At 39.7% G+C, this 22,756-nt stretch overlaps 1 protein-coding gene across 1 annotated transcript in view; it reads left to right on the top strand.

Moving 5' to 3' along the window:
* The window catches only part of RBMS3 (RNA binding motif single stranded interacting protein 3), a 1,499,266-nt gene extending 1,477,266 nt beyond the window's left edge, over positions 1-22,000 (top strand). Inside the window, exon 20 of the mRNA XM_059077389.2 lies at positions 15,433-22,000. Within this exon, the coding sequence (XP_058933372.2) occupies positions 15,433-15,439 (7 nt within the window). The 3' untranslated portion in view covers positions 15,440-22,000. The remainder of the gene's footprint in view (positions 1-15,432) is intronic.
* Positions 22,001-22,756: the final 756 nt, after the last annotated feature.

Genomic DNA, 22,756 nt, shown 5'->3' with positions numbered 1-22,756 from the left:
AAAAGGTTTTCAATTTTGTTTATCTTTTCAAAGAACTAGCTTTAAGTTTCATTGATCTTTTCTATTGTTTTCTTCATCTCTATTTCATTTATTTCTGCTCTGATCTCCTTCCACTAACTTTGGGTTTCATTTGTTCTTTTACTCTAGTTGCTTTAGGTGTAAGGTTACGTTGTTTGAGATATTTCTTGTTTCTTGAAGTAAGATTGTATTGCTATAAACATCCCTCTTAGAACTGCTTTTGCTCCATCCCATAGTTTTTGGATCATCATGTTTTCTTCAGTGATCCATTGGTTGTTTAGTAGCATATTGTTTAGCCTCTACATGTTTGTGTTTGTTACAGTTTTGACTGTAATTTATCTATAATCTCATAGTGTTGTGGTTAGAAAAGATGCCTGATATGATTTCAATTTTCTTAAATTTACTGAGGTTTGATCTGTGGCCCAAGATGTGATCTATCCTGGAGAATGTCCTATGTGGAGTTGAGAAGAAAGTGTATTCTGCTTCTTTTGGATGGAATGCTGTATAAATATCAATTTAGTCCATCTGGTCTAATGTGTCATTTAAGGCTTGTGTTTCCTTATTGATTTTCTGTCTGGATGATTTGTCTATTGGTGTAAGTAGGGTGTTAAAATCCCCCACTATTATTGTTACTGTTGACTTCCCCTTTTATGGCTGTTAGCATTTGCCTTATACATGAGGTGCTCCTATGTTGAGTGTATATATATTTATAATTGTTATACATCTTCTTCTTGGATTGATCCCTTGATCATTATGTAGTGTCCTTCTTTGTATCTTGTAACAGTCTTTGTATTAAAGTCTATTTTTTCTGATATGAGTATTTCTACTCCAGGTTTCTTTTGATTTCCATTTGCATGGAATATCTTTTTCCATCCCCTCACTTTCAGTCTGTATGTGTCCCTAGTCCAAAGTGGGTCTGCTGTAGACAGCATATATACTGTGTCTTGTTTCTGTATTCATTCAGCCAGTCTATGTCTTTTGTTTGGAGCATTTAATCAATTTACATTTAAGGTAATTATCACTATGTATAGTCCTATTGCCATTTTCCTAATAGTTTTGGATCTGTTTTTGTCAGTCTTCCCTTCCTCTTTTGTTCTCTTGTGGTTTGATGACTCTAGTGTTGTGTTTGGGTTACTTTTTCTTTTGTGTGTATCTATTGTAGTTTTTTGGTTTGCAGCTCCCATGAGGTTTTGATATAGGAGTCTGTATATAAACAAGATTATTTTAAGTTGCTGGTCTTTTCATTTCAAATGCAATTCCCATTTCCTACATTTATACTCTTCTCACAGTTGCTGGTTTTGATATCATATTTGTTTGTGGCTGATTTCCTACTATTACTTTATGTTTGCCTTTACCAGTGAGCTTTCCCATTTGTGATTTTCTTGTTTCTAGCTGTGACCTCTTTTTTTCTCCCATGTAGAGAAGTTCCTTTAGCATTTGTTGTAAGGCTGGTTTGGTGGTGCTGAATTCTTTTAGCTTTTGCTTGTCTGTAATGCTTTGGATTTCTCCATTGATTCTGAACAAGAGCCTTGCTGGGTAGAATATTCTTGGTTGTAGGTATTTCCCTTTCATAATTGTAAATATATAATGCCACTCCCTTTTGGCCTGCAGAGTTTCTGATGAAAAATCAGCTGATAGCCTTATGAGGATTCCCTTTTATGTTATTTGTTGTTTTCCCTTGTTGCTTTCAATAATTTTTCTTTGTATTTAATTTTTGTTAGTTTGATTACTATGCGTCTCACTGTGTTCCTCCTTGGGTTTATCCTGTATCAGACTCTGCACTTCCTGGACTTGGGTGACTGTTTCCTTTCCTGTGTTGGGGAAGTTTTTGGCTATAATATCTTCAAATATTTTCTCAGGCCCTTTCCCTTTTTCTTCTTCTATGAATGTTGGTGCATTTAACATTGTCCCAGAGGTCTCTGAGACTTTCATCATTGCTTTTCCTTCTTTTTTCTTCTTTTGAATAAACAAATTTATTTATTTATTTAGTTTTGGCTGGATTGGGTCTTTGTTGCTCTGAGCAGGCTTTCTCTAGTTGTGGAGAGTGGCGGCTACTGTTCCTTGCAGTGCACAGGCTTCTCATTGCAGTGGTTTCCCTTGTTGCAGAGCACAGGCTCAGTGGTTGTGGTGCACAGGCTTAGTTGCTCTGTGGCATGTGGGATCTCCCCAAACCAGGGCTTGAACCCATGTTCCCTGCATTGGCAGGCGGATTCTTAACCACTACACCATGAGGGAAGTCCCCCTTTTTTTCCTTTATTCTGTTCTGTGGCATTGATTTCCACTACTGTCTTCCAGTTCACTTATCTGTTCTTCTGCCTCAGATTCCTTCTAGTGTATTTTTCATTTCAGTTATTATGTTGTTCATCTGTTTGTTTTTTTCTTTGTTCTTTAAATCTATCTCTGTTGAAAATTTTTTGTATCTTCTTGGTCTATACCTCCATTCTTCTTCTGAGGTTTTGGATCATTTACTATCATTACTCTGAATACGTTTTTCAGGGAGATTGCCTATCTCTTCTTCATTTAGTTGTTCTTGTGGGTTCCTCTCTTGTTCCTTCGTTTGCAACATATTTCTCTGTCATCTCATTTGTCTGTTTGTGTATGTGGTCTCCTTCCCGCAGGCTGCAGGATCATAGTTCCTCTTGCTTCTGGTGTCTGCCCCCCGGTGGGTGAGGCTGGTCCAGGGGCTTGTGTAGGCATGCTGGTGGGAGGCGACTGGTGCCTGCCCTCAGGTGGGTAGAGCTGGCACTTGTCCCTCTGGTGGGCAACGCCGTGTCAAGGGCTGTGTTTTGAGGTGGCTGTGAGCTCAGTACGTCTTTAGTCAGCCTGTCTTCTGATGGGTGGGGCTATGTTCCTATCTTGTTGGTTGTTTGGCCTGAGGATTTACAGCACTGGAGCCTGCAGGCTATTGGGTGAAGCCAGGTCTTTGTGGTGTAATGGGGACTTCCCAGAGAGCTCATGCTGATGAGTATTACCTGGCACCTCTGCTACTGGTGCTCCCACAGTGAGCTACAGCTGACCTGGCCTCCCCAGAAGACCCTCCAAGACCCCTAGGTAGGTCTGTCCCAGGTTCCTGTGGAGGTACTGCTTTGTTCTGGGTCCCACTGCATGTGGGATCTTGTATGCCTTCCAGGAGTGGAGTTTTGTTTCCCCTAGCCTTGCAGAACTCCTGCACTCAAGCCCCACTGGGTGTCAAGGCTAAATGCTCTGGGGGTTCTTCCTCCAGATACCAGACCCTCAGACTGTCTTGGAGGGCTACTTTTATGTGGGAATGTCCCTGCATAGCCTGCATTGGTTTAATATTTTTTGGTGCGAGAGCTGTTTTTATTATAGATGTCTGCCACCTCGTTTCTCAGTGTATCCCCTTGATATAGGAGGTGTGACTGGTGTTGTGGTGACCACAGCCTGCCCTGCATATTTAGTGGGGACTTCCCATTGCTCTGTGGTTGTCACTGCCCTGTTTGGATCAGGGTCTGCTCCCTAGTTGTTGGAATAGAGGCCCCCAGATCTGTTTCTTAGCTCTGTTTCTGATCTGTGGTGTGAGGTAGACAGGATTGGAGCATTCCCACTGAGAGAGAAGACACTGAGTTATTCCTCCTCTGGAACTGTTCACCTGTGAGTGTGCTCTGTTTTGTCACCTTTCACCTGTTGTGGGAGCACTCAGATTACACTGTTATTGGCACTGCTGGCAGCCCCACCTGTAACCATAGGTTTGTAAGCAGTTGGCCCTGGTGCCTCTCAGGCATTGTTTTCACCAAGCCACCAGCACAGATCCATTGAAGTCAGGCCCCAGGATCGCAGTAATCATGGGTCTGGACAGGCTATGGGCACTATGGAAGCATCTCAGACTCTGGCCTTGTGCAACCCCCACATGTACCTGCCCACAAAGTCCACAGCTGCTAAATAAATCTTGACCCATCTTGGCTGTGGGAGCACTCACTGTCAGATCAGATGTTTTGCAGGTTCTGAGCTTACAAAGCCAGTCGCAGGGTGTAAATCCACAGTTTGTGCAGCTGTGAGGAGAGATCTCAGCTCTTCTCCCATCTCTCATAGCCCCTGGAGCTCAGCTGTGGTTTCAGCCCCACCTCTGTGTGTTGGCCACCCACAGGCACCTGCTCCTGAAGCTGCCCCGGAGCACACAAGCCTACCTTGGCAGGAGGCGGGTGGAGTAGGCAGCAGCCAGGGGCGTGAGAGCCTGCCCCAGCGGGAGCCTTTCCTAGTGCCTGGGGAGGCAGGGGCTGGTGCCTGGGGAGAGAGGCTGCATAGGTGGCCTGCCCTTTGCACATCACTCAACAACGGCACTTCGCTTCTATGGCGATCTGGTCTTGCTCCACTGTGGAGCTCCATTGTGGAGCTCCTCACTCCCATCCCCTCAGACTGTCTTCTCACAGCCAATAGCAGTCCTTTCCACAGGTCTGCTCTCCAAACCCAACATTCTAGCACCCTGCCCCTGTATGCACCAGTGGACACACGTCTCAGGCTTGGGCATGCAGGCCTGTGGCATGGACCATCTGTGTAGGTCTCACTCTGTCCAGCCTGCCACAGACCAGTTGCTGCACTCTCTTTCAAGCCCCCAAAGCTCCCCACTGTCCCAGCTGATCTCCCCACCAGTGAGGGGGCTTCCCTGGATGTGGGAAATTCTCCTCCCAGGGGGCACAGGTCCCATCCCACTTCTCCTCTTCCTTTTCCCTTCTTCTTTCTTTCATCCTACTCTGTTATGTGGGAACCTTTCTGGTCCTCTTAGTTGTCTGAGGTCCTCTGCTAGTGTTCAGCAGGTGCTCTGTGAGAACTGTTCCATTTGCAGATGTATTCTTAATGCATTTGTGGGGAGAGTTGAACTCCACATCCTCTTACTTCTCCACCATCTTGACTCCTCCTGTAATTTAATTTAAAATACCTTTAGGATAGATATAAATAGACATTATGATAGTAAATGTATGTGTGATGGGTTAAACTACTTTTCAGGGGCACTCAGTGACCCTAATCAGAATTTCACACCCCACAGGAGGTCAGCTCTCATTTAATGAGAAAGGCCAGAGGTTTGTACAAGGATTTTAAACTATCCATATTTCAATTAGCATAATGATTGTTAGAAATGAGTTGCCTGATGAAAGCAGTGCCATGCTAATTAGCATAATGAAACTGGAAATGAGCTCCCATTTGTGAAATTTGGAGTATTCAAGATAGCATGAATTGGCTAAAGTATTTTAGAGATACTCTACACAGGAAAGATAGAATAAGACTGTAGGGAAACTCGTAGCCTATAACTTTAGGGATGTCGCTTGTGGCTTATTCTCAAAACAAGACTGTTGTAAAGTAGATTTCTCTATAAGGGAAATGTAGTCCCACCTCTAGAAAATGGTCAGGATACCAACCCCCTTCCTTGCAACTGTCCAGAACCTCCTCTTCTCCCTGCCTGATTAAATCAGCTTTAGCTGCCTCCACTTGTTAGCCCACAGTGAGATGCTCTCTTCTTTCTCAGGGTTGTCCCCACCTTTCATGGTCACTGTATGATGTGACAGGGATGGGGGTCTCTGCCTGACCCAGAGGGAGCATCTCTGCCTCTGATTCGAGCAAGAGTGTCCCCATCCACCTTTACACCTAAACCCAGTTTCACTTGCAGTACCTGGAATCATGCCAGAATCTATGCTAGGACACATACCCCTGCCCTCAAGGATTTTCAGTCTAATATGGGAACCTGAGGCTGGAGTGTGGTTAACTAGGCGGGAAAGTTGTAGGAGAACAGACCAGCTTTTATAGAGCCTTTGGTCCTTGGATTCTTATCTTTGTGTAGACTAAGTATTCTCACTTTTATTCTACGGGAGCTGCAAAACTTTGGAGGGCTTGAAGAGAAGGAATGATGGGATTTTTATTTACCTTAGATGACTCCAGCCTCAGGTTCCCACCTCCAGAGTTTTGAACTTCCTGTTTCCTATACCTAGAATGCTTTTCCTCTAAGTCTTTCCAAGATTAGCTTATAATTATCTTTCACATCCAGACCTACATGAGAGACCTTCCCTGATACTAAATCTTAGGTATTTATCCAGCCACTTTCTATCACAGAATATACTTAAATATTCTATTTTGAGATTCTCTTTTTTGATTGTTTGCTGATTGATCCATTGATTGTATGTCTACTCCTTGTGGGAAGTAAAATCCAAGAGAGTAGGGGAGACATCTGCCTCTTTCATTGGTCTTTCCTTAGCATCTGGAATACTGCCTTTCTCATAGTAGGCACTCAAGTCAATAATTGCTGATTGGATGAATAAAGGTGTCATTTTCATTTATCCAGACGTCATTAAACTGTTAATAAGGAAGGTCTTGAATCACTTATTTCCTCATTATGCTTTGAAACAACCAAAGCCAGTTTCACCTACTCACAAAACCTTGACAGATGCTTCTGGCCACACAGTATCTCTCATCTCCTACCAGTGTCTCTCACTGTGTTCCCACATAGCTAATCTCTGTTCCCTTCTCATATATTAACTAACTCACTGAGCATACTTAAAAACTTCCAATCTGGGCTTCCCTGGTGGCTCAGTGGTTGAGAGTCCGCCTGCTGATGCAGGGGACACAGGTTCGTGCCCCGGTCCAGGAAGATCCCACATGCCGCGGAGCGGCTGGGCCCGTGAGCCATGGCTGCTGAGCCTGCATGTCTGGAGCCTGTGCTCTGCAACAGGAGAGGCCACAACAGTGAGAGGCCCGCGTACCACAAACAAACAAACTTCCAATCTGCTTGGAACAGAGTGCCAGAGACTACCATATGATGGGATTCACACAGGCTTTTAGCTAAATTTAAAAAACAAAAACACAGAGGAGTCAGAGACAAGATGGCGAAATAGAAGGACGTGAGCTCACTTCTTATGAAAACACCAAAATCATAACTAACTGCTGAACAACCATTGACAAAAAAGTGCTGGAACCTACCAGAAAAATTATCCTACATTCGAAGACGAAGAAGCCACAATGAGATGGTAGCAGGGGTGCAATCATGACAAAAACAAATCCCATACAGCCAGGTGGGCAAGCCACAAACTGGAAAATAATTATACCACAGAAGTTCTCCTATAGGAGTGAAAGTTCAGAGCCCCATGTCAGGCTCACCACCCTGGGAATCTGACAATGGGAAGAGGAGCCCCCAGAAAATCTGGCTTTGAAGACCAATGGGGTTTGCAGGAATTCCACAGGACTGGGGGGAAAAGAAACTCTCCTCTAGGAAGCCACACACAACATCTCATGTTCATTAGGACCCAGGGAAAAAATGCAATGGCTTCATAAGAACCTGGGACAGACCTACCTGCAGGTATTTGGAGGGTCTCCTGCAGAGGTGGGGGATGGCTGTGGCTCACTGTGGGGACAAAGACACTGGTGGTGGCACTTCTGGTGAGTACTCATTGGCGTGAGCCCTCCAGGAGGCTGCTGTTTTCTCACCAAGACCTGGCCCCTCCCAACAGCCCGTAGGTTCCAGTTCTGGGACACCTCAGGCAGAACAACCAAAAGGCCAGGGGCTTCCCTGGTGGCGCAGTGGTTGAGAATCCGCCTGCCGATGCAGGGGACACAGGTTCGTGTCCCGGTCCGGGAAGATCCCACATGCCGCGGAGCGGCTGGGCCTGTGAGCCGTGGCCGCTGAGCCTGCGCGTCTGGAGCCTGTGCCCCGCAACGGGAGAGGCCACAGCAGTGAGAGGCCCGTGTACCGAGAAAAAAAAAAATCATTGTAATCCAAAAGGCCAGGAACACAGTCCCACCCATCAGCAGACAGGCTATTTAAAGTCTTCCTGAGCACACAGCAGCCAGCTAAACACACCCCCAGACAAGGCCCTGCCCACCAGAGGGACAAGATCCAGCTCCACCCACCAGTGGAGATCATAAGAGACTACTACAAGCAACTATATGCCAATAAAATGGACAACTTAGAAGAAATAGACAAATTCTTAGAAAGGTACAACCTTCCAAGACTGAAACAGGAAGAAATAGAAAATATAAACAGACCAATCACAAGCACTGAAATTGAAACTATGATTTAAAAATGCCCAACAAACAAAAGTCCAGGACCAGACAGCTTCACAGGCAAATTCTATCAGAAATTTAGAGAAGAGATAACATCTATCCTTCTGAAACTCTTCCAAAAATTTCAGAGCAAGGAACACCCACACTCATTTTACAAAGCCACAATCACCCTGATACCAAAATCAGACAAGGATACCACAAAAAAGAAAATTACAGGCCAATAACACTGATGAACATAGATGCAAAAATCCGCAACAAAATACTAGCAGATGAAATCCAACAACACAGTAAAAGGATCATACACCCTGATCAAGTGGGATTTATCCCATGGATGCAAGGATTCTTCAATATATGCAAATCAATCAATGTGATACACCACATTAACAAATTGAAGAATAAAAACCATATGATCATTTCCATAGATGGAGAAAAAGCTTTTAACAAAGTTCAACACACATTTATGATATAAACTCTCCAGAAAGTGGGCCTAGAGGGACCCTACCTCAACAAAATAAAGGCCATATATGACAAACCCATAGCTAACATCATGGTCAATGGTGAAAAACTGAAAGCATTTCCTGTAAGGTCAGGAATAAGACAAGAATGTCCACTCTCTCCACTTTTATTCAACATAGTTTTGCAAGTTTTAGCCACGGCTATCAGAGAAGAAAAAGAAATAAAAGGAATCCAAATTGGAAAAGAAGTAGTAAAACTGTCACTGTTTGCAGATAACATGATACTATACATAGAAAATCCTAAACATGTTAACAGAAAACTACTAGAGCTCATCAATGAATTTGGTAAAGTTGCTTGATACAAAATAAATGCACAGAAATCTGTTGCATTCCTAGACACTAACAATGAAAGATCAGAAAGAGAAATTAAGGAAACAATTCCATTTACCATCACATGAAAAAAATAAAATACCTAGGAATAATCCCATCAAAGAAGGCAAAAGACCTCTTCTCAGAAAACTATAAGATGTTGGGACTTCCCCGGTGGCACAGTGGTTGAGAATCCGCCTGCCAATTCAGGGAAAACGGATTCAATACCTGGTCTGGGAAGATCTCACATGCCATGGAGCAACTATGCCCATGCGCCACAACTATTGAGCCTGTGCTCTAGAGTCTGCGAGCCACAACTATTGAGCCCACATGCCACAACTACTGAAGCCCGCGTGCCTAGAGCCCATGCGCTGCAACAAGAGAAGCCACCACAATGAGAAGCCTGCGCACTCCAACAATGAGTAGCCCCTGCTCACTGCAACTAGAGAAAGCCTGCACACAGCAACAAAGACCCAATGCAGCCAAAAGTAAATAAATAAATAAACAAATTTATAAAAAAGAAAACTATAAGATGTTGATGAAAGAAATCTAAGATAACACAAACAGATGGAAAGATAAACCATGTTTTTGGATTGGAAGAATCAATATTGTGAAAATGACTATACTACCCAAAGCAATCTACAGATTCTATGCAATACCTATCAAATTACCAATGGCATTTTTCACAGAATTAGAACAAAAATATCTTAAAGTTTGTATGAGACACAAAAGACCCTGAATAGCCAAAGCAATCTCGAGAAAGAAAAACGGAGTCAGAGGAACAGGCTCCCTGACTTCAGACTATACTACAAAGCTACAGTCATCAAAACAGTATGGTACTGGGCTTCCCTAGTGGCGCAGTGGTTGAGAATCCGCCTGCCGATGCAGGAGACACGGGTTCATGCCCTGGTCCGGGAAGATCCCACATGCCGCGGAGCAACTAAGCCCGTGAGCCATGGCCGCTAGGCCTGCGCGTCTGGAGCCTGTGCTCCGCAACGGGAGAGGCCACAACAGTGAGAGGCCCGCATACCGCAAAACAACAACAACAACAAAAAAAAAACCAGTATGGTACTAACACAAAAACAGAAATATAGATCAATGGAACAGGATAAAGAGTGCAGAGATAAACCCACATACCTATGGTCAACTAATCTATGACAAAGGATTCAAGAATATACCTTGAAGAAAAGACAGTCTCTTCAGTAACTGGTGCTGGGAAAACTGGACAGCAACATGTAAGAGAATGAAATTAGAACACTCTCTGACACCATACACAAAAATAAAATGTATTAAAGACCTAAATGTAAAGCTGGATGGTATAAAACTCTTAGAGGAAAACATAGGAAGAACACTCTCTGACATTAATTGCAGCAATCTTTTTTTGATCCACCTCCTAGGGTAATGAAAATAAAAACAAAAATAAACAAATGGGACCTAATTAAACTTAACAGCTTTTGCACAGCAAAGGAAACCATAAACAAAATGAAAAGACAGCCTACAGAATGAGAGAAAGTATTTGCAAATGAAGCAACTGACAAGGGATTAATCTCCAAAATATACAAATAACTCATACAGCTTAATATCAAAAAAAAAACCCAATCAAAAAATGGGCAGAAGATCTAAATAGACATTTCTCCAGAAAAGACATACACATGAACAGAACACACATGAAAAGACACTCAACATCACTAATGATCAGACAATGCAAATCTAAACTGCAGTGAGGTATCACCTCCCACCAGTCAGAATGGCCAACATCAAAATATCTACAAACAATAAATGCTAGAGACGGTGTGAAGAAAAGGGAACCCTCCTACACTGTTGGTGGAAATGTAAATTGGTACAGCCACTGTGGAAAATAGTATGGAGGTTCCTCAAAAAACTAAAAGTAGAGTTGCCATATTATCCAGCAGTCCCACTCTTGGGCACGTATCTTGTGAAAAGCATAATTTAAAAAAGATACATGCACCCCAATGTTCATCACTTCACTATTTACAATAGCCAAGACATCAAGGCAACCTAAATGTCCATCAACAGAGGAGTGGATAAAGAAGTGGTACATATATATACAATTGAATATCACTCAGCCATAAAAAAGAACAAAATAATTCCATTTGCAGCAACATGGATGGACCTAGAGATCGTCATACTGAGTGAAGTAAGTCAGACTGAGAAAGACAGCTATCATGATATCGCTTATGCGTAGAATCTAAAAAAATGGTACAAATGAACTTATTTACAAAACAGATATGAAGTCACAGATGTAGAAAACAAACTTATGGTTACCAGAGGGGAAAGAGGGAGGAGATAAATTGGGAGAACACGATTAACACATACACACTACTATATATAAAATAGATAACTAATAAGGACCTACTGTGTAGCACAGGGAACTCTACTCTCTACTCTGTAATGGCCTATATGGGAAAAGAATCTAAAAAAAAGTATGTATATGTATACATATAACTGATTCACTTTACTGTACACCTGAAACTAACACAACAATATAAATCAACTATACTCCAATCAAAAGTAAATAAATCAAAAGGACAAAAGTTAGAGAAATATTTAAAATGTGCATATGAACAAAAAGGTTATATTTGGAATCATAGGTCAGCATAATTTTAATATTCCAAATTCTAGGAACTTTCCAAGCTAAAAAAACATTACTTACCATTTTGTATTCATGCTTTTTTTTTCCTCCTGTTGTTAAAAGAGGTTATTAATGCAAGAGACTGATTACTCAGCCCAAATGGGGGAAATGATACCTGTGTTTTATTTTGGAAGTTCTTTGGAAATTTCTGTTCCTGCTCAGGTTATTCTCAGTTTTTCTTTGTGCTATTTAGGAAATCTTAAAAATAACTAGGACTGGGCTTCCCTGGTGGCGCAGTGGTTGAGAGTCTGCCTGCCGATGCAGGGGACACGGGTTCGTGCCTTGGTCCAGGAAGATCCCACACGCCACAGAGTGGCTGGGCCCGTGAGCCATGGCCGCTGAGCCTGCACGTCTGGAGCCTGTGCTCCGCAACGGGAGAGGCCACAACAGTGAGAGGCCCGTGTACCGCAAAAAAAAAAAAAAGAAAGAAACATTGCTTTAAGCTAAGTGAAATGCTTGCTTAACTGCAGCTCTCTTCAAAGCCGCTAATATGCTAGTGGCTGTGACCTCCTAGAGGGCCAGATAGATACTTCCTGAATGATTTGAGTGTGTGCTTCCTTCCTCCTTTGGAATGCTAAACAAACAAACAAAAAATTAACAAATAGGGGCTTCCCTGGTGGCACAGTGGTTGCGAATCCGCCTGCCGATGCAGGAGACAAGGGTTCGTGCCCTGGTCCGGGAAGATCCCACATGCCACGGAGCAACTAAGCCTGTGAGCCATGGCCGCTAGGCCTGCGCGTCCGGAGCCTGTGCTCCGCAACGGGAGAGGCCACAGCAGTGAGAGGCCTGCATACCGCAAAAAAAAAAAAAAAAAAAAAAAATTAACAAATTATTAAAGAACTAAACAAAATTTTTATTGTCAGCATGATGATTATTTTGATACTAATTTAAAAGATTACATTTTTTCAGAAACAATTTTTTTTCCATTGATATTTCTTTGTTGGTGCCCTAACCTCACGTTTAGTTTACTATGGGTAATCCAGTACTGGGAGTATAGTGTTCAGGTTTTCCACACTCTGGATCACAGAATCCCTCTTTTCACATGAAAATTTGTGAAGCTAATCTTTAGAAATAACTCTGGGGAATATTGCATTCTTAGATCATCTTCAAGACTTCTTCTAGCCTAAAAGTCTAGAATTCTAAGATGATGATTTGCTACTTTTTAATATATTCACTCTGCTTTTTGGGGGAGTAGGCATGGGGAGGATGGAGGATGAGAGTATTCAAAATGACTCTGTGATCTTAAATTCGGTCAAACTCTCAGTCTTCCAACCTTCACACTGACCTTAGAAGGCCTTTATGTCAACCTCAATATTGTTGATCTTTTTAATTCTTCGTCTTCTCTGTCTAACTGAAGTGTCATGACACCAATTGCCTATAAATCATCAGTACAGTAATGAGCAAATTATATGCCCTTGATTACCATCCTTACATGTCCTTTAAGCTTGTGAATAATATATTTCTATTTGCACAGTACTTTACAGTTTACAAATGATTTTCATAATCATGTTCTCATTCACACAAATTTCTCTTATGTTGCACTTCATTTTATTTTTAAAATAGTCTCACTGCACAACTTAAAATGTTCTTGTTGCTCCTGATCACAGCCTTGACACTTTGAAAGCCTACTGTTTTTATGAATGCCAGTGCATGACATAAGCATTATGTAAATGTGCACTTTCACACTTCATTAGGACAGAGAGAAGGTGCACAGGAGTGAATTCAGTTCTATTAAACAGTAACACCTTTTCCCTTCAAACTTCAGCTAGTCATCATGAAAATGTAAAGTACAACCATTTATTTTTCCTCATTTGTTTTCATGTAGCAATGAGACCACTTGAAGGATGAAGTGAGTGATGGTAGGAGGATATTGGAAATATTTGTGTAAGGTTATAAAACTTGAAAGTAGCTCCATCCTCACTCATAAATACGGATGCTTAGGTACCAGCCCATGTGACACACCTGAGCAGTGAGGGGGTTCTGTGTCATATAGTCCATTGACTAAGACAGCATTCACTGAGCAGCTCTGATGGAGATTCATGATGTATTAGGCATTTTCTGCTCAATGTACAATAATACTAGGGTAGAAGATGGGAGTGGGAGCAAAGAATAGACCAAAAAACAAACATAAAAACACACACAAAATGTTGTTCCCATAACAAGATAGATTTTTAGAAGTAAATGGCATAAACCTAAACTTTGCACAAATGTACAGAGAGATCAAATATACACCGTGGTTCCCATGACTACTACTACTAAAATTTCCCTTACCGTTGCTGCTATTATGAAAGTTTTGATTGCTTTTATTCTTAAAAGGAACCCCACTTTCTTGCATAACACAGAAATAATATGTATTTCTAGAGACGTAAACTCTTGGTTAAAAATGGAAATATTCACTCTATCAATGAGTTGTTTTCCTTACATGATTCTAGGAACAAACTACCCAGGTTTCTAACAGCTGTAGCTGAGACATGAGGGCTTTTTGCAAATTAGGAAAAGGAAACCCTCTGGGTTTCTTCAGAAACCCTCAGGCTAACTGTCAAAACATCCCAGGCTAGTTCAAAACATTGTTGAGAGCTTTTTGTGAATTTGAATAAGGGCCACTTGCTCAGGGCAAATGCAGCCCTGCACCAGAGTACACACAGCTTGGGGAACAGACCATGGGCTAAAATTAGCCCCCAGGCACTCCTTCGGGCCAAGCATCCTGTGCAGTGAAACACCTGGACAACTCTACCCAGCAACACTGAGGTTTCTTTACTAAATTAAGCAACTGGGCACCAGAAGAACCCACAGAACACTGAGGGAAGAAGGCTTCATCTGAATAGGACCTACAGATTTGAAGCATCTTCATTTTAAAAGATACCCCTGAAATTCTCAAGCTAAATTCTAATCTGTGGGTGGAAGAGATAAGAGTAAAGATCAGCCCACTATTAGCTCAGCTCTGCCATATAGATGGGGCAGAATCAGAAGAGATTATGTGGGCTGGGCTGGCAAAGTGACATATAATAAAAATAGCATTTGTCTTGTTAAACACCTACAGTGTGCCTACCAAGTCTGCCAGACCCCTGGAGAGTAAAAAATAGAAGTAAAATATAGTCCCTGCTCTCAAGAATTTAAAACCTTGTTGAGATAGAGAAGCAAGGAAGAAGAAAAGAAATTGGAAAGTGAACAAAACTGCATTGCCCTCTTACCTGTCTTATTTACATAAGCCCTTCTGCTTATGTGGATACACTTGGTAAGCTCCGTGAGGTAACAAAGAATCAATTGCTGCAGATATAAGCTCTGATATACAGGATGGATAAACAACAGGTTCCTACTGTATAGCACAGGTTAGTATATTCAATATCCTGTGATAAAGCACAATAGAAAAGAATATTAAAAGGAAGTATGTGTATATGTATATCTGAATCACTTTGATTTCTGCTGTGTAGAAATCAACACAACATTCTAAATCAACTATACTTCAATTTAAAAAAAACCAAACATACACCCCATTGCTATATCCTGGGTACACAGTAGGGAATCACAGATTGTTTGACTGAGTTTGTGAGGAATCTCATGGGAGTTCTGAAAGGACAGAAGTACTCAAGGAATTTCTGGGGGAGCTAAAAAATAAGCCAAGCATTGAAGAATACATTCCATGAACATAGGAAATATTGCTTGTCTAGATATATTTGTATATTTACAACTTTACAATTGAAAGATATTCTTGATCTATTAGCCATGCTACTTAATATAACCAAACTCCAGCTCAAATATATATTTGCGTGAAAGTGGCAGAATTTGACACTCTCCTAAGCCCAATGTGCTTTTATAACTGTTACCCTGAAAGAGCTTAGTAGCTTTTAAAGAGCACTTACTGGAAAAGAGCACAGAAGGTGATTTCAAAGTTGTTTTGGTGTAATGACCCCTCTTATTCCATTGTTTTCACAGACCATAAACAAGACCGAAAGAAGAATGTCCGTCTGAAACTCTGCCTTGAATGAAGAAACTTCATTGAACAAGAAGTTGGCTTCCAGTTTTGCACAGGCGTCAATGGAATGCTTTTTTTTTTTTTTAATTTTCTACTTTACCCAATGAAAACAACGTGTTTTTATGTGCTGTGCAAGTGGTTCCTTCATGTGGTCTGACAGTTTATTTTTGCCATCATTCTTTTTAAAGAAAAAAAATATCCCAGAAGAGGACAACAACAACAACAAGCAAACAAAGCAAAACATGGAAGGTTGACATTTATCTGGAAGAACATTTGAATTCAGAATTTATCTGAAGGTGTAGATAGATTTTTTTTGTTTTAAACGGAAAATCTGATGTCAAGAGGTGGGCAAGCAGAAATGGAAACAAATTGTCTTCCTCAGTAATTAAGCTACTCTTTCTTTTTCCCTTCTTGTTTAAATCTAGTGGGTTGGTTTTTTTATTTTTTATTTTTCTTAGAAATATTTAGGTAAGGTTTATCTTGAATCTTAATTGCCTTAATTTTAAGGACGTCAAAGGCTCTCGAGGCAAGCTCTCAACGTCTTGTTTAAAAAAAGAAAGAATTGAAATATTGTGCCAGCTTTCACTGGTACAGAAGTTTAAGACTATGAGTTTTTAGGGTGAAAAAAAACTGTACAGTTTAAAAGAAAATGTTTTTCTTCATTTGAAGAAAATTTGTTGATAAAAGAAACCATGGCAACTGTAAGAATTGGGAAAATGCTGGGACTTCCCATGAACTTTGTCTTAAGTGTTGAATCATTCTAGAAGGCTAAAACATTTTACGGTAAAGTTATTAACGTTGGTTTCAAAACAACTGCATTAGAAATAATGCGTGTTTGGGGGGCAGAATGCAGATTTTTTTATTTCTGAAGCGTGATGGCTAGCAAAAGCTTTAGTGCTTTTTATCTGCAGTCTTTTTTATGAGCTTTACAAACTTTTTAGTCAGCTTTGCTTGTCACATTGCAAAACCTAGCTTAAGAGCATTTAAAAAAACCAAGTAGATAGGAGCTTATGGTCAAAAAGTGAAAAAAAAACAAAAAACAAAAAAAGCAATAGATAGAGAAATTGTTGACAATTTCTGTAGTCTTTCCTAGTTGTGATCAAATTCAGCCTATGGATGGCCTATTTTATACCAAAGATGAAGTGGCACCCTATTGCAGTCCAGAAGATAGAGGTTGTTTTCCTTTTCTTCTCTTTTCTTTTTTAAAATTTTATTTGACCTCATGGCCGGACCAGTTCTTACTTTGTTGTTTGTTTAAACTACCTTCCACTGGTGTTTTACATACTGCAAAAAAAAAAAAAAAAGTTTTTATTTTAAATGTATTTTTGTTGATAGTAGAAGCTTGTTCCTGTGTGGTCAGCAATTTCAGCACCAAGAGCTCTGGATTCCAACCAATAGAGCCAAATGGCTTTAAATTCCATGTGCTTTTCTGGTTCCTTCCTAGCTCTCTTGAATTGTGAAGCCTGTATTGATGGCCACCAATGAGCTAAAACACTTGTTTAACAGGTTGAAAGTTCTTTATATGAACTTTGAACTCAAGATACCCCCTGAACTGGTCTGAAAGATCACTTGTCAAAAAAGCTCAGTGATGCTCTGTTGAGTGGTGAGTGGTCTCTTGCAAAGGTCTCACTGTATTTGTAACAATTGTCTTCCTTCTAAATTCCCACACTTCTAGATTTTGTCTTCTCTCCTCAGTTTTTGTCATCATCTACCGTGAATAGCCACCTTGACTCCGCAATTGGGGAGGGGATATCTTTTTCTTTTTCTTTTTTGCCTCTTTTCATTGTATTTTCATATCCTGGTGTTGTCAGAAGAAAGAGAAAATAGACTTTTTAATTTCAGTTTAGCTCCCTGAGGCAAATAGGACCAATAAGATTGAGGATTCTATTAGTGGAATTTAGGTAAGCTTTTAATGCTAGTTGACAATCAAGAAATTGTATGATTTATATGAATAAGAACCCAAATAATTAGATTTGATCAATTACTAAAGCCAAAGGCGATATATTTGCATTGAGAATGATGCAAAACATTGTCTAAAATGAATTAAATTGACTTACCAAACATCTCTGCATATTTGAGTCATGAAATCCATGTTCAACCTATACAGTTTTACCTGAAATGAAGGACAGTGGAACTTTGTTAATTGACCCATGTGCTAGAATGGCTTTCTAATGTATTATTAGAATCAATAGGTGAAATTCTTCTCACAAAGTCACAGGAACCTGTCTTAGTCCGGAAGGAAGAGGGTAATGCATACAGTGCACTGTAAAAGAAAACAGGGTAGGTGTTTAAAAACTAAAATATTAAAAAGTAAAGCATATTCCCATTAGGTCAACATGAGTAAGGAGTTTGACTCATAAAAAAATAATCAATATTCTACTATTTATGACCTGTAAACAAAGGCCTAATGTTGAAATAAACCCAATTATCTTATTTGAAAAACCCCATGAATTGAAAGCTCATTATCTAGAGAGTGATTCCATATCTTTGTGGTCCAATTAGAGGCAAAAATATAGCTAAGGCAATGTAGCATGTGCTATGAAAAAGTTTCAACTGGTCACAGCCATCCGTATGGTTTTCCATACTTTAGAGAGAATCCTAAATTTATACTTTCTTCTGTTCCATTTTTCAGCTTTCTTCTGTTCCATTTTTCAGCTTCTCATGTATTTTAAGGGTGGCACTTAAGTTTTCTCTTTGAGAAATGGGCCCCCAAGTTACTGGGGGATGAACAAACCTGTATAGGAACTGTGCTTTTTGTTTCTCTTTTTCAGTCTCTGAATGCTTTGTATAAGTAAGGATTATCCTGGGCATAATTCATTTGAATATGAAATCAACATGCTTTCTTTTTCTTCTGTAAAAAAAGAAAACAAAACAAAACTTAATGTGATACAAAGAAAGTCTCATTTACACAATCAACAATGAGACTAAGAGGTAGCTACCATGTGGCTGATGAATGTGCCTAGGTAACTTCTTGTTTCTATTCAAAACTACTGCTTTATTTATACATTCAGCAACATTTTTTTCAACTATAAATTTCAATAATCTCAATTTTTTTAAACCACTTCAGGCAAATTTTATCATTTTGCCTGTGTCATTTTATGTGTCCATGTGTGCTTTGTGTTGGATTTTTTATATTAGCTCATTCTATAAAATATTTTAAATCTAAAAGGAAAAAAAAGAAGGAAGAAGTGGCAAAGTGGCACATGTTCAAATTTACACATCATCTCACCTAAAAATTGTTTTTAAGAATCAAGTCTGGGGAAAAAATAAAAGCATCAACAGGTAAGCACTGTATGAAAAGTAAAACAAACTTTACTTTTCATACTTTACATTGTATCAAAAGTAAAACAAACAAAAACCTGTGTTCAGTACATACAGACATCAGAGCCCTAATTTAATCAGCAATATAGATTATGGTGACTTTAACCCAATTTAGGACTACAATCATTTTTTAAAGTATTCTGTTTCACAATACTTCAAGAATTTATTCAGATGTTCCATTTTTCCTTTCAATTGTAATTGCCAAGACTTAGACTAAATGTCAGGAAACAAACTAAAACCACAATCCAAATGGAATAAAAATCATCTTCTCCAAACTCTAGTTCGTTCCATGGTCAGTGGAGGAGTAGGTATTCTTTTAATAATGAGGAGATATTGTCAGGAAGGAAGTCTGTATAGTGACTGGGAGCTCCTCAGAGCATGGCCATGTCTTCTGAAGACATCACGGAACCTAGGTGAACTAAAGGTGATACTTGCAGGGTGGGCGCCTTTTTGTCCTTCAACAAGGGCATGTCTTGAATATTGCAAGTCACATGCTATTCTAAAAATAATCTACCTGACTGCAGTTTGGTCAGGGTTAGTTTGTTTCCTTGGTAAATTTCAATCATTCAGATGTTGTCGCCATGCTTCACTTGAATCAGTTCTCCTGTGACCTTAACATCTGCCACATTTGACAGCATATAAGACTCACTTCCATCCCTCCTAATGAAAAACTACATGGTGTTAAAAGCATCTGTATCAGAGATGGAAAGCCCAGGGCAGGAGAAGGCTAGGTGGAGCAGGATGATTGCTGTACCTACAGAGTCCATCAACCCCTTGCAAAACTGTTGTGTAATCATTTTCAATCCATGTATGAGAAAATAAAAGTACTAAAAGTACTTAGTTTTTTTAACTTTATTTGAATAATTGGGGTGTCTATTTTATATATATATATATATATATATATATATACACATACACACACACACACACACACGCCCACCTATGAGTCTTTCACAATGGCCTAAAATTCCAATTAATGAAAGTTGAGATGTGATTACGACCTTTGCAGTCTTCTTTAAGCTTGAGAAAAAGTTTCAATGGACTCTCTAGAAAGATGATAATCTTAGTAGGAGACTGAAAATACATTTGATAATTCAGTCTCATTCTTAATCTAAGTGCAGGAACCACTGCAAGATGAGCTGATCAGCCAAGAGAAATTTTTAAGTGGGTTTCAGTGATAAATGTTTTTATATGATATAAAACCAAATGAAAGTATAATATTTATGTAGGTATATAACAACATTCAGCACATTGGAAGAATCACACTTCATAATCAAGTTTAAACATGTCATAGAGCCTTGATCTATATTCTCTTGTCCACAGTAGGGAGTAAGGATGAGATTTTGTTTTTCATGTTATTGTGACTGGCATGCTTCAAACTTCTGAGCTTGCTGGGACTGACATCCCCTCATTCCAATTTGAGGGACTGACGGGCTTGAAACAGGCTCGTTGATTCTGTGTATGATACCCCTTCTGTGACAGAGTAATAATGGGACTTCATTAGTAAATTAATTAGTTTTGCAAATGACACCTACTGTGGCATTGGAAGACAGCTGAGTCTGACTCAAATTGAACATTTCTTACAAAATATTCTGAAATTTGCAATTGGTCCCTTAATCCAAGTGCTCTTGTTCATGGCTCTCCTCTGTGGAGTACATAGAGTTCAGGAAAGTACAAAAGCTAAGAACAAAATCCCTGAGTGGCCCAAATGATCTATGTTGATGTAAGGCAGGGGAGCTCAGCCCAGATTGGTGATTTCTTTTATCTCTGGTTTTGTACCTCATTACCTATGCTGTCACATGAAAAAGGATGGATGGCTTCCATATTTATTTCTTTGTATTTCTGGGAGGGAAAATAAACTTTTTTAGAAAAGCATCTTCTACGCAGAAGCTCTAAAGTTGAAGCAGGGGTGAGATCAATCTTGGAGTCTGCAGGAAGAACCACTAGGCCACTGGGTCATGCTTTTCTTCCACTGTATTCCCTCCAGTTAGTGACTGCCCTGAAGCCCCAGTCCTGCAGAAATACAATACTCCCAAATTTTGAAGGGCTAATCATCTACTTTGTGCACCTGTTTTGTCTTCTCTTTTCAACTATTAGGACTTGGGCTCTATTTCCTCCTATTAGCATTTCGCCCTGAGGATGGAAAAAGAAACATTTGGAAATAATATTCAAATCTGTCTGTTTTTGTTCCTTAGGTATTCATTTATTGAAGCAGTTTGAAATGATTGGTAAAATTAATGTCAGTGCATTATATCCTGTGGGATTTTAATATCCATAATGTCCCTTTCCCATCCACCACAAACAATTGAGAGTTGGCTGTATTCTTGCAGAATATAAAGGAAAAAACTGTAGCAAAGAATTTGGCTTCCCTCAAAAGAAAGCTATTTTGGATTTGTTCACTATTGAAATTTGAACCGGGAGAACAGGTCAACTCAAAATTGAGTTATGGGAATATAGTAACAGCCCTTGGTTAAATATGCACTCTTATCCCTATCTTAAATCTTGGACCAAAAAATTGCATTGTTTATTTTTTGACTTTGCATTACAGTATTAAGGCTTTAATGACCTTGACACTCTGGTGGATTTTTTTAAAATAATTATTTCAACTTTAAATAGTATCCAAAGTGTAATTTTAGGATTATCCCATGTATTTTAAACTCTCTGGTCTTACATTAAGAAAGATGCTCTGTCCTCCTCCCCAAAATGTGTTATTTCCTCATATATAAAAAAGGAGTTATTCCATAGTTTTCAAGAACTATAAAAACTATTTCAAAAGAGACACTTAAAACAGTTTTCACCATTCTGGGAATTATTGCTTCCATTTATTTAAAAAGAAGAATGTAATTGGAATCTTAATTTTTAAAATGTATATGTAAAAGTGTACTTGCTATGAAATAGTTTCTAAAAAAGAAAAAGGGACACAGCTTCTTTTAAAACCCTTGTTTCAGGCCATATATGACTTCATAGAATTTCCAAAACATCATTCAATTTTGAATTTTATTTAAGAGCATTTTGTACTGCTGTCTCTGTCATGGAAAATTCTGTAATTCTACAGTGTTTCTGGCTTTATTTTTAATTTTTTCATCTGTACCACAGTCAAATTAGCTACCATTTTCCCCATTCCTTGGGCTTTCTGTAGATCAGTGGATGTTAGGTTTAAACTTCTGTTTTCTTTGATGAAGCTTTCAATAAAAAATGAAAATAAAATCAACCAAGTAGGGCCGTTGTGTTTTTCTTCACTCTACCAGAGATGGATTGAGGGAGGGCATAGTGGAAGGAAGTGTCTGTATTTAATTGACTTCCTACAAAATTTCTCAAAAAAAGAACTATCCCTGGTAACAAAGCATAAGAGAAGAGGGACCACTGTATTCATGCAAGGGGCCTGGAAAAGCCATTGTTCAGGAGCTTTGGGGGTATGGACCACTTAGGTGTCCCTAGGACCTCACATTTCCCAATTTTTATGCTTAAGGATTCAGAGATCATCCACCTCCTGTCTAACAAACACGCCCAACATCTACCAATAATGCTGTATTTAAAGGGATGCTGACAAAGGTAACTCTTTTAGCTGCAGTCCAACATTAGTAGAGTGAAAAGTAATATAGCTCAAACTTAATCTCAGAGGGTTTTTATTCTGGAATTTTTATAAGGGAGCGTCATTTACAATAAAGATGAAAAAGTCTCTCAGCTATCAAAAAGGCTGTCTTTTCGTTTAAATCCTTAGAAACGGAGCAGTCTTCTCCCAGGTTCTTTCTCCTGCCCTTAGAAGTTTCAGGTTACTTCTGTTCCAAAGTGGTCACCAGGTGGCACTGCTGTATTAGTCTCCAGATGATTCCAAACCCAAATTCCAGGTCTTAAACAGAAGCAGTAGTGTGAGGAATGGCTGTAATAGCAAGAGTCACAACTAATGGAGCTGAGCCTTTGCCAGAAAGTGTGTCAGGTGCCCCCACACTTGAGTTCACACAA

The sequence above is a fragment of the Kogia breviceps genome, chromosome 10 (genome assembly GCF_026419965.1).
Source record: "Kogia breviceps isolate mKogBre1 chromosome 10, mKogBre1 haplotype 1, whole genome shotgun sequence".
Classification (NCBI taxonomy): domain Eukaryota; kingdom Metazoa; phylum Chordata; class Mammalia; order Artiodactyla; family Physeteridae; genus Kogia; species Kogia breviceps.
This window is presented reverse-complemented; position numbering and strand designations above follow the sequence as displayed.